Genomic DNA, 15,219 nt, shown 5'->3' with positions numbered 1-15,219 from the left:
GAAATTTTGAAGCACTTGCCACAGCCGAGATAGAAGAAGTTTTAGTCCCAGAAGTACCAGCTGAGATAGAGGCTGTAGAAATTGCAGCCACAGAAGCACCAAATGATTTTGAAAATATGATGCTGACAGTAGAAAATGGTAAGAATGTTTACTATTATTTTATTGTATGATAAATGCCGTTTCCTTAATTTATATTTATTATTTTCGGTCAATAGGAAATGAAGATCCCATGCAGGAAATACCATCTGATTTGTTGGATTTTTTGAATTTTCAAATCCCACTTTCACCATTGACTTCGTTGTTGGATCAAAACTCAGGTTTTGATAAAATATTAGCTGCAGCGTTTTTAGAAGACAGCGTTATACCACCGCCACCACCTACCCCGCCACCTCAACGCTTTTCTTGTGCAACGATAGCAGCAGAAAACGCGCCATCATCTCAACCGTCTTCTTCGATAGCACCAACATTGTCAGATAATGTAAATGAATGGACTGAAGGTGATGAAATATTAGCTGCAGCGTTTTTAGAAGACAGCGTTATACCACCGCCACCACCTACCCCGCCACCCCAACGCTTTTCTTGTGCAACGATAGCAGCAGAAAACGCGCCATCATCTCAACCGTCTTCTTCGATAGCACCAACATTGTCAGATAATGTAAATGAATGGACTGAAGGTGATCAAAATTTGTTAGAATTAAGAGTTTTGACAGCTCTTAAAAACGAAATGTCAAAAATTGTAATGCGAGAAAAAAAAAAATTAATCAATGAGCGACTAAAATTAAGAGAAATAATTTTGAAAAAAGAAGCTGCACAAAAAAATAAACAAGTAAAAGCAAAGGAAAAAAAAAAAGGAAGGTTCAAGAAGAAAACAATGAAAAAAAGCACCCTCGAAAGCGTCAGAGGAACGAAGAGCTACCTATTAATGTAAAGTTACGCCGAGTAGGCGATAACCTTGCGAGTAAAAACTGGGAAATTTCTCAGATTTTTAATAATAAATTACTGTAATTTATGTATGTATAATGTAAATAAAATAAAAATTTATATTGAAAAATACTTTATTGAAAGTTTATTATTCATTATCAACATAATAAAATACACGCACGCATTCATATTATATTGTTCAAAAACGTTAATCCAAAGATTTTTCTAAGAGACAACGACTTTATATCCCAGATTGACAACTTTCCCGTGATACATCCAGTCTCTAATTGCCAATGCATTTTTCATAGCACATGATGAGTCAATACTAAATCTGTGATATTTGCACGGCAAATAGTCTTTGGTGAGAATCGCAAGGGCAGGACATCCATACTCTGCTATATCAACAACTCTGAAAGTAAAGATAATATAGATAACTTACCCATTTAATAAAATGTTATGATTCAGAACGAACATACATACTTGCATGGTAATATCTCTTGAAGATATTTTTTCTTTTCAAGACCCTTCACATAAATCTTTTTAGCGTCAATCAATTCATTTTTTAAAACATTAAGTCCTTCTTTATAAAAAGTGTTGCCAAAATTCCAATTAATACCATGAAAATGAGTTGTCAACCATCGATTTTGCCTTTTATCTTTATTTGATAAATTTTCCCACGCAAAAGGTGGCTTGAGCATAATAATAACTGGCATAACATCTATTTTTCCAAGTTCAATGTAACAAATTTCCTTAATAATAAAATTATTGCTGGCAGTCTTAAACCCCTGAACCTCTACAATGTATTCCATGTTTATATTTCAGCAGATTAAACAAAACAAATGCTGCAGCAAAAGTCATCTGCATTATATACTCTTTAAGTACCCCCCCCCCCCCACTATGTCGACTCATTCTCCTCTTCATGTAAACTTCTGCCCCCTGGTGCATTTTCTTAATTTTATATTTTGCTATACTATATAGTCAGCGTGCTTCGCTCAAGCAATTCACTGCTATACTGTCCAGTGGCTAATACACATCCTTTTACGATTGAACTATGGCTACTGCACAGTATTTCAAAGATGTAGCTCATTGTCTATGGCAATCATATAGACAAGTAATTAATAGTAATGTTGATGCTGTTCATATTCAAAGATTATTAGACAATAGTCTTACAGTGATCGGGGAAGCTAATATTTTTAGTCAAAGATGTGGTTTAATGACGTCGGAAAAACAAAAGTTTGAATGTGCCGTAGCCTTACTAAATTCTGTTAGACAGCTACTTTACGATCACTTAAATGTGATAGAGGCAACAAACATATTTACAAATGAATTCGAAGTTTTCGTATCTGACAGAGATCAAGAAATAGCAGCAGCAGCTGCAACATTTGAAAATGAGCCAGAAATTTTCATACGAGAAATGACAGCTGCAAATACACTTGAAAAAAATCTTGCAGATTGCGTTCAAGGTCAAGGTATAGCAACAGACCCCGCGGTTGAGAATGTTGCACATGTAAGTCTACATGATGTCAATAGTGCATTCGAAAATCGAATCACCACAGCTTTGATAGTTAATTTAAAACATTTGGATTTGCAAAAGTTTCTCAAAGACGCTAAAAAACAGTTTGCTAAACGAGTACAGAGTGCTCTTAGTAAATATCAAGCATTAAAAGTAAACACAGTATTGTCGGCTGAGTATGTAATAGTTACAGATAGTGTCCAAAACGAAGGTATAAAATATTTTAATACAAAATCGGAAGCAGTATATCACACAACAGACTTAAGCAATTGGTTTGATGTAAATGTGCAACTTCCGCTTGAGAGAAGTATGGATGATTTTCAAGATAAAGGGTCTGGCTGGGCATTGCGTTCAATTTTAAATTTAGTTATAAATATTAATAAACTTAACCCTATGCGAGGCAGTTCTTTTATAGACTTACCAGATTATATTAAGAAAAAGCAAGGTTGTGTAAATATAATGAACGTAGATAATCAATGCTTCAAATGGGCTATTCTGTCAGCAATACATCCCGCAAAAAGAAATCCGAATCGTGTCTCTAACTATGTTAAATATGAAAAAGAGTTAAATTTTGATGGTATTGAGTTTCCTGTTAATCCTAAAAAAATTTTTAAATTTGAAAAGCAAAATAATATTTCAGTTAATTTATATTTTTTAAAAAAAAAAGGTGACGCATACGATGTTTTTCCAAGTCACTTAACGACTAACAAACAAAAAAATCACGTCAATCTTTTACTTGTTGAAAATTTTTATCTGGATAGTGAAGAAGAAGATAACCCAAATAGACTAATCGACAATGATGATATTGAGTACAAATATTATTACGTATGGATAAAAAATTTATCTCGTCTAGTACGTAAGCAGTTATCTAAACATGAACATGCAGCAAATATATGTGATCGCTGCCTTCACTATTTCTGGTCCAAGCAAAAGTTGGAAGCGCATGAAATTGATTGCAAAAATTTAAACAAGAGTAAAATTACATTACCTAACAGAAATAATAATGAGCACATACTTGAGTTTAAAAATTTTACATACAAGAACCGTGTACCTTTTGTTATATATGCAGACTTTGAATGCTTATTGGAACCTGTTGAAAGTATTCGAGCCTATCAATGTCACAAAGCATTTAGCATTGGTTATTTTATCAAGTGCTCGTATGACGATAGTAAATCAGAATATAAAAGCTATAGACAAAGTAAAGAAGACGAAGAGACACCTGCTCAGTGGTTTGTTCGAGCTCTTTATTTTCTTGCTCTGCAACTAGAAGAATCATATAAAAATCCCCTGAAAATGATTGATTTGACTCTTGAAGAAAAAACTAAGTATGACAAAGCATCTTTGTGTCATATATGCGACCAACCCTTTAACTTGGATGATATAAAAGTTAGAGATCATTGTCATTTTACTGGAAAGTAAGTGTAATTTGTTATTATAATAATAATTTTTAGTTGGTCATGTATAATTTTCTTTATTTTCAGATATCGCGGTCCTGCCCACAACAAGTGCAATATTAGCTATCAAGACTCAAGAATGATACCAGTAATTTTTCATAACTTGAGTGGTTACGATTCACATTTATTTATAAAAGAACTAGCCAAGTGTTTCCCTGGAAGAGTTCAGCTTTTACCGCAGACAAAAGAAAAATATATTTCGTTCACAAAATACGTAGAGGGTACTGATATTAATCTTCGATTTATTGATTCCTTTAAATTTATGGCCTCGTCTCTTGACAAATTGTCATCATATTTAGACGAACTAAAAATACTAGAAAAAGTATTTTCTCGAGATGATCAGTATACAGTAGCGCAGATAAACTTGTTGAAAAGAAAAGGGGTATACCCGTATGATTATACTTCTTCTCTTGAAAAGCTAAAAGAAAATGAACTTCCATCAAAACAAGATTTTTACAGCAGCTTATACGAAACACATATATCTGACGAAGAGTATGAACATGCTAAAAATATCTGGGATACTTTTAACATTCATACTCTTGGGCAGTACTCTGATTTATATTTAAAGACTGACGTACTGCTTCTTACTGAAATATTCGAAAATTTCCGTTGTAATTGTATTGAGACGTATCAATTAGATCCAGCGCATTACTACACAACACCCGGCTTAACTTGGGACGCTATGCTAAAATATACAAAGGTGAGTAATTGATACTTTTTGTTAGTCATGATGTATTTCATCATCATTGTATGTTTATTTTTAATACTATTTTAATTATCTGTTAAAAAATTTTATTATTTTTAATTATAGGTTAAACTAGAATTGTTGACTGACATAGACAAAGTTTTATTTATAGAGCGAGGTATACGAGGTGGAATAAGCCAATGCTGTAATCGATACGCCAAAGCTAATAATCCCTACATGAAGGAAGGCTATCAAGCAAATAGGGATGAAAAATATTTAATGTATTATGATGTAAACAATTTGTATGGATGGGCCATGACTCAACCATTACCGTTCGCAGGTTTTAAATGGGTCGAAAATGTTAACCCATTAGGTATTTTAAACGTGGCAGATGATGCTGACATCGGCTATATACTCGAAGTTGATCTTGAATATCCAAAAACTCTTCATAATGCTCATAAGGACTTACCATTCTGTGCTGAGCATATGTCACCTCCAGGTTCCAAACAAAAAAAATTAATGACTACGCTGTATGATAAAAAACGTTATGTGATCCATTATCGTGCACTTAAGCAAGCTGTAAGTCATGGCCTCCGTATAACAAGAATCCATAGAGCAATACAGTTTAATCAAAGATTATGGTTGGAAAAATACATAGATTTAAATAGTGAAAAGCGTCAGAATGCTAAAAATGAGTTTGAGAAGATGCTATATAAGTTATTCAACAATGCTGTGTATGGAAAAACAATGGAAAATGAACGCAAACGCATTGATGTTAAGCTTGTCAATAAATGGAATGGTAGATATGGTGCTGAGGCTTACATTGCACGACCGAATTTTCATAGTTGTGACATATTCGACGAAGAGCTTGTAGCTATACAATTGTTGCGCACTGATATATGTATTAAAAAACCGATATATGTGGGATTAAGTGTGTTGGATCTGTCAAAGACACTTGTATACAAATTTCATTATGATTTTATGAGAAGTAAAATGAATGATGATTGTAAACTCTTGTACACAGACACTGATAGTCTTGTGTATGAAATAAATAACCAAAATATTTATAATATTATGCGTGAAAATATTGGGGAATTCGATACTTCAGACTATCATTCAGACAATAAATTTAATATACCACTCGTTAATAAAAAAATTGTTGGTTTAATGAAGGATGAATGTAATGGAAAAATCATGTTGGAATTTGTAGGATTAAGGAGCAAAATGTATAGTATAAAGATACAAGATCAAAATCCAGTGAAAAAAGCCAAAGGCGTTAAAAATTCCGTTGTGAAAGCTACGATAACTTTTGATGACTATATTACATGCTTGTGTGAAAACACTAGTATGACACGTCAGCAAAAAAATATTAGATCGCGTCATCATCAACTTTTAACGGAGAGAGAAACAAAAATCGCGTTAAGTGCGCATGATGACAAACGATATTTACAGCCCGGTGTTACAGATACCCTACCGTGGGGTCATTTTAGCATATTGGAGGTGGAAGTAACCAATGAGAGGAAAGGACTGATAGAGGAGGGATCCAATCAGATAGAAGAAGTCATAGTTCAACCAACAATTGTAGAGGGGATAGCCCATTATAAGGAGCTGTCCAAACCAGACGAGCTCATTCTACCCGCAAGCAGAGGTTCAAATAGGATTGAACTTAGTAAACGGAAGCTGACATCATCATCATCTTCAAGCGAATCCTTGTGTAAAAAACCACGATATATCGAAGGTTAGTAAACAGACGCACTCATGAAAAAAATACTTGCATAATTGTCTAAGCTAATCATTTTTCTTTTTCATAAATATGTTACAGATGGATCTCGCAGCATTGAATAAGGTTGCCAGCAATAATTTCCGCCCAACGAGGAAAGTTATTGATATGGTTCCAGATAAAAATTACATGGTGACTAAGCTTAAAAAAGTGAAAACCAAATATGGATTGAAGATAGTCGCTGAGCTGGCAGATGAATTTCAAATTTTCCTACCCAACAAAATATGTACTGCTTTGTTGGAAAATGAAGAGTTTTTTAATGAGTTATTAGAAGCAGTGAATAAGTTTAAACTGTTCGTAATGTATAATGGTGATCATATTATATTTTCATATGCATAAATTTGTAAATATTATGAAAAATAAATAACTATATATTTTTAAAATTAAAAGTGTTTATTCATTCAAAGTACATATCTTCTTACATAATGTTAAGCAAAAAATTTTTCTTTACTTGTATATTTTCATAATTTATTTTTATCAATCCAACTGTTATGACTGGAGTCAAACCCCAACCATTTTACAAAAACTTGATTCCCACGTCTTCGAAGAACCTTTTCTACGAGATAAACATCGGGATGATTTGTTTTCTGCAGCTCCTGCTCGTAGAAACCTCCAGAAATAGGTTGATCTTGGTAATCTTTGAGATGATACGTTGTTGGATTTGTTGCTGCTACTCGTGTGATTGTAAATATTTCCGTCGACCAATTTGGCGTATACCCTTTTTCAAATGCTTGCTTGGTTTTGCTTACTCGTACTTTATCACCAATTTTGAATTTAGGCTTAGACTTACTGCTATTTTCACTTTTTCTTTTCATTTTCTCCAAAATTTAAGCTTCATTTTCAGCTACAACATCTTTTGGTTTCGAACCAATCGTTCGATGTTTCCTATTGTTATAAAATTTAATTAACGTTTGTAACAAACTCAGCCATTGATAATTGCCTTGCAAACTAAATTTTTTCCACATCAAATCTTTTAAAGTACGATTGAATCGCTCGCATATAGACGCTTTGAGATTGCTGTGCGTCGAGTATAAATTTATTTTATATTTCTGCATGAGATTTTTGAAGTTGACATTGTAGAACTCTTTACCACGATCAGTTTGCATGTTTACGGGCACCCGTCCTTTTTTCAATATGGAATGCATTGCTGCAGTTACTTCTTCACCAGTTTTTTTCTTAATAGGTATAGCCCATGCGTACTTAGAGAAAACATCTATTACAGTAAGCATATACCGATAACCTTTGTTTTCACGAGCGTAAGGCTGCATCTCTACAAGGTCTGCTTGCCAAGTCTCGTCTAAGCCACGTATGTTGAATTTTCGGCGAGGATAGTTACGCCTGGCTGCCTTATGGAGTTCCTCAACAATTTTCTCCATGTATTATTTGTCTAGGTTTAAGTTTTTTGAATCAGCTTGAATAAATGGGAATTTTTTTTGCAAATTGTACATAAAAATTCGAAAGCTATCTATTTCCTTTTCAAGTCTTTTAACTACTTCAATCAAGTAAGCATAATTTACTGCATCTTGAGGATGTTTTGGTGTTCCAACATTGCATAGTCTTTTATTATCTAAGTCATACTGCCCATCTATGGTAAGTTTGTATCCAATACCAGGAGGACCTCGGCTACCACCTCCGGTCCTACCTAATTTTCGACCGAATACATCGACACTCATTTTGATACTGAAGCAATAATTACATACATCAATATATATATCCTCCCTCACGAAGCTCTTCGATAAGTGATATAATTTCATTGTCATGACTTGTATTTCCTGCCGACTTTTCAGCTATTAATAAGCGTAAACGGTCTACTAATTCATTAGGATCATCCCAGTGTATATAATCTACTTGTTGCATTATTTAAGCAGTTTTATAATGAGGTAGCAACGAGCCACCTTTTTTATGAACCACAAGATCAAACATTGGAGCAATAATTTTATTAAACTTATTGCTATTATGGGTTCGTATGGATCCGTTTTTTTTAAACCCTTTTCTGTGAACATTTGAAATTTTTAATAATACGTAGTATTTTTCAAAATCCTCCTGTGTCAACAGAGATTCATTAGGATGCTTTTTAATGAGTAACTCCATTAATCCAGCACTCATTGGGTAATTTATATCGTTTATTTTGATTTGATTGTTTTTAAAGTCTATTCGCGAATCACCAAGCTTGTATACCTCATTTTCTTTTCGCACACCATACTTCAAATCTAATAAATCTTTTTGATTTTTATCAAGTATTTGTAAATAAAAATTATTTAATGAATTCTTACTGACTTGAACAGAATCAATAGATTGGTTTAGAATAGTATTATTTAAATCATCATCACTTTCACTCATGGCAGACTCAAATGTTGTATCACCTTCTCTGATTCTTTCTCTATGTTTTTGTTGACTCACTTTATCAACTTTATTATTTTCTTCAGCGTTTTTACTATAAAGATAATTGTAAGTAGCAGGATTATTACTATTATTTTTGTTTTGTTTTTTTGTTTCGGCAACGATTTCCATTAGAGGGTCTGTAATTGGTTTGAAAGTTTCAGTAAGCACTTTTTTAGCCTCATTTTTCCCAAACTTCAACAGTCTGTACTTTTCTTTAACTGCCTTTCGCGCCTTCACTAACTGACGTAGAACGTCTTTCTCTTGTTGATACATGATGATGATGCTCCAATGTCTTGTAACAGACTGTAATGATTGTGCTAGGTATGCCCTAAATGTACAGCAAAATTATCAAAGCCTTTTCTATAGCGACCATTATTTATTTGCCTATCCTTATTTATAACAACGAATCCATGTTTATCGTCATTCCAGCAATTATAGCATAAATTTTTAAATTGAATGTATGACATGTCTGAGTTTACATGATCATCATACACATGCCTCAAGTTAACTTCATCTTGACGAAATAAAACTAAAAAGTTAACATTATCCCTTACAAGATGCTTTGGTACTTGAGCATATGACTGGCAAAGATAGAAGCAGTCCACATTTTTGTGTCTACCCATGCAGAAAAAAGCCTTTACATTATCTTGTTTTTCACAAGCTATATCATCAAAAATCATTATAGAATTTGGTAAAGCATCATCTGGGGAGACTACAGTTTCGTGTTCGCTGAAAGGTAAGTATTTCACACCCTCTATAGGCTCCAATAATTCTTTTAAAAACTTGTACTTAGGCTGTTGTAGTGACTTTGAATACACGTATACATTTTCAAACTTAACTCCGTTGGGATGCACGATTAAAGCTAATAAGCTATTAGTTTTACCACAATTAGATGGGCCGCAAAATACCGCGCGTATACTGTCAGGGAGTAGTTCACCATGTCGGTTTGAACGTTTTTCTTGTTTTGCAATAGCGTCAAAATTAGGAACTTGTAATTTTATGGATTGCTCTTTGAACTCCATGTCTATACTGTATGAATAATCAGTTACAACTAATCTTTTAATGAAAAAGTACAACGCTTATATAGTTTGAGTTCTTTATTTTTCAACAAATTTGTCTACTATAAATGTATTATCTATTTTCTCGAACGCTTAGTCATGATCTAACCTCTGAAGACTAATCATCGTCATGCATCGTAAGAGAGGGCATGGTCTTGTAAATAAAATCATAAATTCTTTACCAGTAGAACTTCATTTGCCAGGCTATCAGTACTGCGGTCCAGGTACTAAGCTTGCTAAGCGTCTTGCTAGAGGGGATCCTGGAGTAAATCCGCTAGACGCGGCGTGCAAAGAGCATGATATAGCATACTCAAAAAATCGACAAGATTTAAAAGCTAGACACGAAGCAGATAAAATTTTAGCTGAGAAGGCTTGGCTAAGAGTAAAGGCTTTAGATTCAAGTATCGGTGAAAGAGCAGCAGCGGCCCTGGTGACCGGTGCTATGAAGGTTAAAAGTAAATTTGGTATGGGGTTGAAGCAGGAGAAAAAACAGAGTATTAACAAAAGGAAAAAAAGGATGGGTAGGTCAAAGAAAAAACAATGTAGTGCTTTAAGTGCAGTTATTAAAGCGGCCTCCCAAGACATGAACGCTAAAAGCAAAAGTGCTCGAGATGTCATTAGTAGCGCTTTGAAAGGTGCTCGTAGTGCAGTTAAAAAATCGGGAGGTAAAAAGTATGTTACGATTCCACGCATCTTACGTCTTCCTACTCAAATTGGTGGAGCTTTACCTTTGATTCCATTGTTTGCTGGTTTGAGTGCAACTGGTGCTATAGCCAATAGAATAGCTGGAATTATGAAGAGCATTAATGCTGCTAAATCAGCCAAAAAGCAGCTAGCAGAAAGTCAGAGACATAATCAAACCATGGAAGCTATCGCCATTGGAAAAGGTCTTTATCTCAAACCGCATAAAACTGGATAAGGAGTCTTTTTAAAGTCATACGCTGGAAAAGGTTTAAGGAAAAAAAAAAAAAAACCTCAAAAAAAAAAAAGTTCAAAAAAATAAAATTACCAGATCGAGCTTTGACAAACATAGATTTGATGAAATTTTCTAAAATCTTAAAAATTCCCCATTTTCGCGAAGTATTCATGAGAAACAATTTACCTGCTGATGGTCCATGGTTTTGTGAAACAGCTATAATAAATCTTGATGATAAAAATGGACCTGGCACTCACTGGGTGGCTTATCAAAAACGTGGTAATAATGTTGTGTACTTTGACAGTTTTGGAGATCTGCAGCCACCGACTGACTTAATGTTGTATCTAAAAGTTAGTAAGGTGAAATATAATCATAAGCGATATCAAAAATTAAACTCCTACAACTGCGGTCATTTGTGCTTAAAGTTTCTGTTAAAACAAATATAACTTTCTTACATCGAGAGAAACCTCTTAGTTATGCTTTGACAACCATGGAAGAAACATTAACACTTAGCCTTTCTGGTACTTCTTCTATTTTAGAAGCACAGTATTTTCCACCGATTGAGTTGTCGCCAAAACACAGCTACGTTCTTGGCTTAGTAGAACTTTTGTCATTCAACTCGATCCCAAATATTGATGAAAATTGTAATAAATTTTATGTTGGCAATGAAGTTATTGTATTACCAACAGGCAGTTATGAGATCGAAGATATAAGGTCATTTTTGATTGAGGTATTACAACCTCGCAACATAACTCTCGATATTAAGCCAAACAATAATACGCTTCGAAGTATCATCAAGTGCAGTCATACTATTGATTTTAGACCTAAAGATTCTATAGGCAGCCTATTAGGTTTCACTCAGAGAGTTCTAAAAAATAATACCACTCATATTTCAGACTTACCTGTAGCTATTCTAAAGATAAACGCATTAAGAGTTGAATGCAACATCACGAGTGGAGCTTACATAAACAGCCACAAAGTACACACGATTCATGAATTTTTTCCTGCTGTACCACCTGGATATAAAATTATTGAAGTTCCTTCACAAATAATTTATTTACCGATTATTGGACGCATCATTGATCATATACAACTACGCATTGTAGATCAGGATGGTGATTTAGTCAATTTTCGTGGAGAAATCATAACTATAAGATTGCACATAAAACCTTCTCCATAATGGGTATCGTTTATAATAATCAAACAAATCATATAGACAGCTCAATATGCACTCCAGCACTCAGTCAACAACGAGCTGTCAAAGCGTTGAGACGTCAGAGAAAAAAGTCCATCAAAGCATCGAGACATTCAAGAAAACGATTGACACGACAAAAACTAACTCATCAAAACATTCAGTTTATAAAAAGTCTCGGTCTAAAAATAAAAAGCCCTGGTGGAAATTAAATTGGATATTTTTTTGTTGTATACAAAATGGACGAGATTCTAAGTATTCAGTCTCCAGTCGCATTTGACGAATCTATTGCGCACTATGAGATTCATGCTCATCAGCCGTATGCATCATCAACATATGGCAACAGCGATGAAATTCGCATTTCAATTCAACATCAAGACTTGTGTCTTTTACCATCCAGAAGTTCTCTACATGTTTACGGAAGATTGGTCAAAGCAGATGAAAATACGGCAGTAACAAACACCACATTGATAAACAACGCCATCTGTCACTTATTTGAAGAAATAAGATATGAGATAAATGCTATAGAGGTAGATAAGTGCAAAAATGTTGGACTAACAACCCTGATGAAAAATTGGTTATCACTTTGTCCAGATCAAAATAAATCTGTGATAAATGCTGGTTGGCTTGGCGTTGGAGAAGAAGATGATAGTCTTACTAATAACAACGGCTACTTTGATATAATTCTTCCACTAAATATGATTTTAGGTTTTGCTGAAGACTATCGTAAGATAGTTGTTAATGTAAAACATGAGCTTATACTTACAAGATCAAGAAACGATTTGAATGCTGTGTTGCAAACTCCGCTTAATGCCAATGCTGCTGATCTTGCGGCCGCAGCAACTTGGGAAGACTTTAAAATAGTAATATTGAAGCTTGAGCGGCTTATGCCCTATGTGGTGATGTCAGATTCTCATAAAATCCGTTTATTAAATTATCTGCAAAAAGATAAGTTTATATCTATGAGTTTTCGAACTTGGGAATTATATGAGTATCCCCTGTTACCTAGCACATCAAAGCATATCTGGACGGTTAAGACATCCAATCAGTTGGAAAAGCCACGTTATGTTATTTTAGCCTTTTAAACTAACCGAAAAAATCAGAAAGATGTAAACGTTAGTATGTTTGACCACTGCAATATAAGAAATGTGAAACTCTATTTAAATTCACAATATTATCCATATGGTGATCTTAATCTCGATATTACGCGTAACCAGTATGCATTGCTATATAATATGTATGCTAATTTTCAAAATTCATATTATGGCAAAAATTGTACGCCTTCATTAGGCAAACATCACTTTCTCAATCGAATACCTTTAATCGTTCTCGATTGTTCCAAACAAAACGAGTCTTTAAAAAATGCTCCAGTAGATGTGAGGCTAGAATTTGAGTCGCATAACAATTTCCCTGCCAATACATCAGCTTATTGCTTAATTTTACACGATCGTATCGTTCAGTATAGTCCAATGAGTGGGGATGTCAAGAAACTCATATAAAAGCTATATAAAGTCGATTCATGGGCTCTGCGAGCATTAGTTTATTCTCAGCCATCATGGATAAAGGCCGGAGCAACAGTTGGAGTAAAGAAGAAGCTGAAAATAAACGACGACAAGAAGAGTGGGAAAAATTTATCAAGAGAAACGAGAAGAAATGTGTGAAAATTGAAAAAACAAAATCTGTGGAAAAATCAAAAGATAAAGACTGTAGAATTGTTTGAAAAATTAATTTATTTAATCAATATGTCGCATAAACCGAGTACAAGCAATTTTACAACTAATGTTAAGTATCAAAAACTTTCAACTAAGGACGATGATAATGCTGATGCAAAAAAAAATTCTTGGTTAAAAAACTTTGTTGATAAGTATTCATCCAACAAAGGGTCTTGTCCTAAAAGTGAAGGTTATGAAAAGATGAAAAAAAATTAAATTAAATATTATAATAGTGGAAAATGGAGTATTTTGTGGACGTGCAAGGTTTCAAGAAACCAGGTAATGATTATGTGCTCAAAGAATTGGCTATCCTTCCACTCAGTGCTACCGATGCAGAAGCACAAGTATTTCTTTTTAAAGCACCCTTTACTTGGCGAAAATTACCACAAAAGTATAAACATAAAAATTTATACCTTGAACTTTACTATCATGGACTAACCTGGGACTCGGGAAAAATTGAGTACACGGAAATAGGAAATATTTTACGGGAGAATCTTGAAAATGCTACGAAGATATTTGTTATTGGAGATCTGAAAAAAAAGTGGCTTGAAAGATTTGCTTTTAAAGTCACCGATATGACAGACTATCCACCGTTTGAACTCCCAAGATTAGTTACTACTTGTGCTCATCACAACGGAGCCTACAGATCCATGTGTGCTCTTCATAACGTTAGGCGAATGAAAAAGTTTTACTTTAATATGGATTGGGTTGATGTTAATGACGACGACGACGATGATTATAATAAAGAGCTGTAAAAATGTATTGTATTTTTTAAGAATAACATGTTTCAAAAAATCATTTTGTAAATTTACATTTTTTAATTTAAAATAAACTAATAAACAAAATAAAAATGTATAACGATTATTTTCCTACCACTCCACGTCCCCTATTATCATGTTATGCAAATAAAAATTTTAGAGAAGAAACCAAAAACATTTGTTGGATGCCTGTAAGATTAAAATAATGAAATTAAGAGGTCAAGCATGCGCATATAGAAAAAAAAAATATAACAAATATTTTTATAATTCATTCTCCTCGTTCAAATTACACATCATCTCATGTTCCATTTGGCAGCAGCACGAACTCCTACGCGATAAAGTCGTATGCGGTGGAAAAAGCTATCGCAACTCAAAAGCATGCAGGTACGTATAGTAAAAGAGAAAGCCTATTTTCCGAGCATCGCATAATCTCTCAGCAGCGAAGAACAGGCACGAGAGATATCGTCGGTTCTCCTAGTGTAATCTCTCAGCAGAACAACAGGCAAGTATGGTAAAAGAGCGAGAGAGCACCCGTTCCTCATACTTTTTCTCTCTCGTCAGCAGCTACAGTTCGGGGTACTCGGGAATACTTTCACCATCTAACAGCTAACACAGTCATATACGCTAAGAGCGAGATTTATGGCTCTCCATATTTTCATCTCGCAGCAGCTACACTTCGGAAGCAAATCATCGGGGAACAGTTCGGGGGTACTCGGGAACAGAGAGAGAAAAAGCGAATGTGCCCAAACCGCCGTGGCGGTTCGAGCACAGCTGTGCTCGAACCGCCATAGTTTATCTACTTTCATATTCACAACCATTCATGCAATATAAAAATTTTTATAACTGAA

The 15,219-nt window shown here is 34.2% G+C and overlaps 1 protein-coding gene across 1 annotated transcript; it reads left to right on the top strand.

Annotated features, from left to right (window-relative positions):
- The first annotated feature begins 5,554 nt into the window (after positions 1-5,554).
- LOC149375825 (uncharacterized) lies at positions 5,555-6,316 on the top strand. The gene has a single exon (XM_089596816.1). The coding sequence runs from the start codon at positions 5,555-5,557 to the stop codon at positions 6,314-6,316; it is 762 nt and encodes a 253-aa protein (XP_089452942.1).
- Positions 6,317-15,219: the final 8,903 nt, after the last annotated feature.

This window comes from Copidosoma floridanum, unplaced genomic scaffold, assembly GCF_036245765.1.
Source record: "Copidosoma floridanum isolate Cflo_tuat_1 unplaced genomic scaffold, Cflo_Japanese_pri ptg000004l, whole genome shotgun sequence".
In the NCBI taxonomy this organism is placed as follows: Eukaryota; Metazoa; Arthropoda; class Insecta; order Hymenoptera; family Encyrtidae; genus Copidosoma; species Copidosoma floridanum.
Note: the sequence above shows the minus strand (reverse complement) of the source record. Positions and strands in the feature narration are given on the sequence as shown.